Source organism: Empidonax traillii, unplaced genomic scaffold (genome assembly GCF_003031625.1).
Source record: "Empidonax traillii isolate 1590-97213 ecotype Southwest subspecies unplaced genomic scaffold, ASM303162v1 scaffold3698:size11436, whole genome shotgun sequence".
NCBI classification, from domain to species: domain Eukaryota; kingdom Metazoa; phylum Chordata; class Aves; order Passeriformes; family Tyrannidae; genus Empidonax; species Empidonax traillii.
The window spans coordinates 1-1,454 of NW_020958891.1; the positions used below are offsets into that span (position 1 = coordinate 1).

The 1,454-nt window shown below is 43.3% G+C and overlaps 1 protein-coding gene across 1 annotated transcript in view; it reads right to left on the bottom strand.

Moving 5' to 3' along the window:
* Positions 1-903: 903 nt before the first annotated feature.
* Positions 904-1,454, bottom strand: part of LOC114072670 (E3 ubiquitin-protein ligase TRIM37-like) — a gene marked incomplete at its 3' end in the record, with an annotated part of 4,600 nt that continues 4,049 nt past the window's right edge. Inside the window, exon 5 of the mRNA XM_027910542.1 lies at positions 904-1,028. Within this exon, the coding sequence (XP_027766343.1) occupies positions 904-1,028 (125 nt within the window). The remainder of the gene's footprint in view (positions 1,029-1,454) is intronic.

Genomic DNA, 1,454 nt, shown 5'->3' on the forward strand with positions numbered 1-1,454 from the left:
CCAATTCACTGCAGGGGGAAGGAATAAATATATGACAGTGGAAATACATGGCATTAAAAATCCCAACTTTTGGAATCTGCAGAAGCATTTTGGATGATTTAGGTCAGCAGAGCCACTGGGTTATTGTGGTATAATTCCATCTACAAGCCTTCTCTCCAGCACCTCTCCATGTGACAGCACACAACAATAAAAGTAATATGTATAGCAATCAAAAGTATTTAAGAGGATTTGCCCTTTTACCTGTGATGGCTAATAAGCTCTTAATAAGGTGAATTTTTAATGTAAGACTCCTTGGCAGTTCTAGAAAGGATAAAAATGTTGGTGGTTGAAAGCATAACATCTCAAGTTTGTTTCAGACCTCCTTGGTGCCATTAGAAAATGAACATTCAAAGTTAAACCGTGACAAAGCCAAATTGATTTCTCTAATTATTGAAACTTGTCACACTTTCAATTTTTTGAGGTATTTTTCAGGCAGCCTAAACTCAGAACCCAGCACCAGCAGCTCTCTCCTCATGAGGAACTGTGCTATGAAGTGATTCTGGCTGGATATTCTGAATTAAGGTGACCTGCAGAGGCATCTCATGAGAGCCTTGCAATTATACACTGAGTGACCCAATAATAAGAGGGGAAAAAAAAAAAAAAAGGACAAATCAGTAAACTAAGTGTAAAAGAGGAAAAAAAAGAGCTGGAACCCAGTGTCCTGAGTCCCCAGCAGGGACCCCAGACCAAATCAGCCCTGCTGGAACAGAAAAGCCCACTTGCAGCACAGGTTACCAGCAGGAGTAAGCTGAGCAGTTACTCTGCTCTAAAATACTTTTAAACATGATTTTAAACAAGCAAACCAAACCTTTCTGAGGGGGTTGCCAAGCTCAGACTGCAACAGGGCAGGACTGCAACACTGACCTTGTGAAGTCTGGGGGAACAGGAGTGGTGACAAAGGAGGCCATGGGCTTCCTGTGGACCTGCTGGAACATCATCAGGATCTCTGAGCTCTTGGATATCAGCTCGCTCTTACTGCAGGATCGTAACTGCAGGGGGGAAAAGGAGGGAAAAACATCCTTAGGTCAGTAGAACACAAAGGTTTGGACCATTTTTTGCTTTAAAACAAATTAAATTGCAGTTGTGTCACAGCTGCAGAAAGTTTACCCGTGACATGATGTGAATGGAGCTTGGAGGTTTTGGGTGTTTTGGTTCTGAAATTCTACAGTGGCTGTTACAAAAAACTGCTGTGTTCTTCATTTAGATTCATTTATATATAACTGTATAATAATGGCCAGTCTCTTCGCGAACGAAGATCCGGGGAAGGTCTTTCCACCTTCCAGCCTGCGCATTGGATTTTTTAGGTGAGACACAGTGTGCGCGGAACTGAGCCCACCCTTTAATCCTGAGGTTCATCTGCCGGGGCCAAGCACGCTTGGACGGTGGCAGCGAGGTCCTCAGGACGTAGATGGATT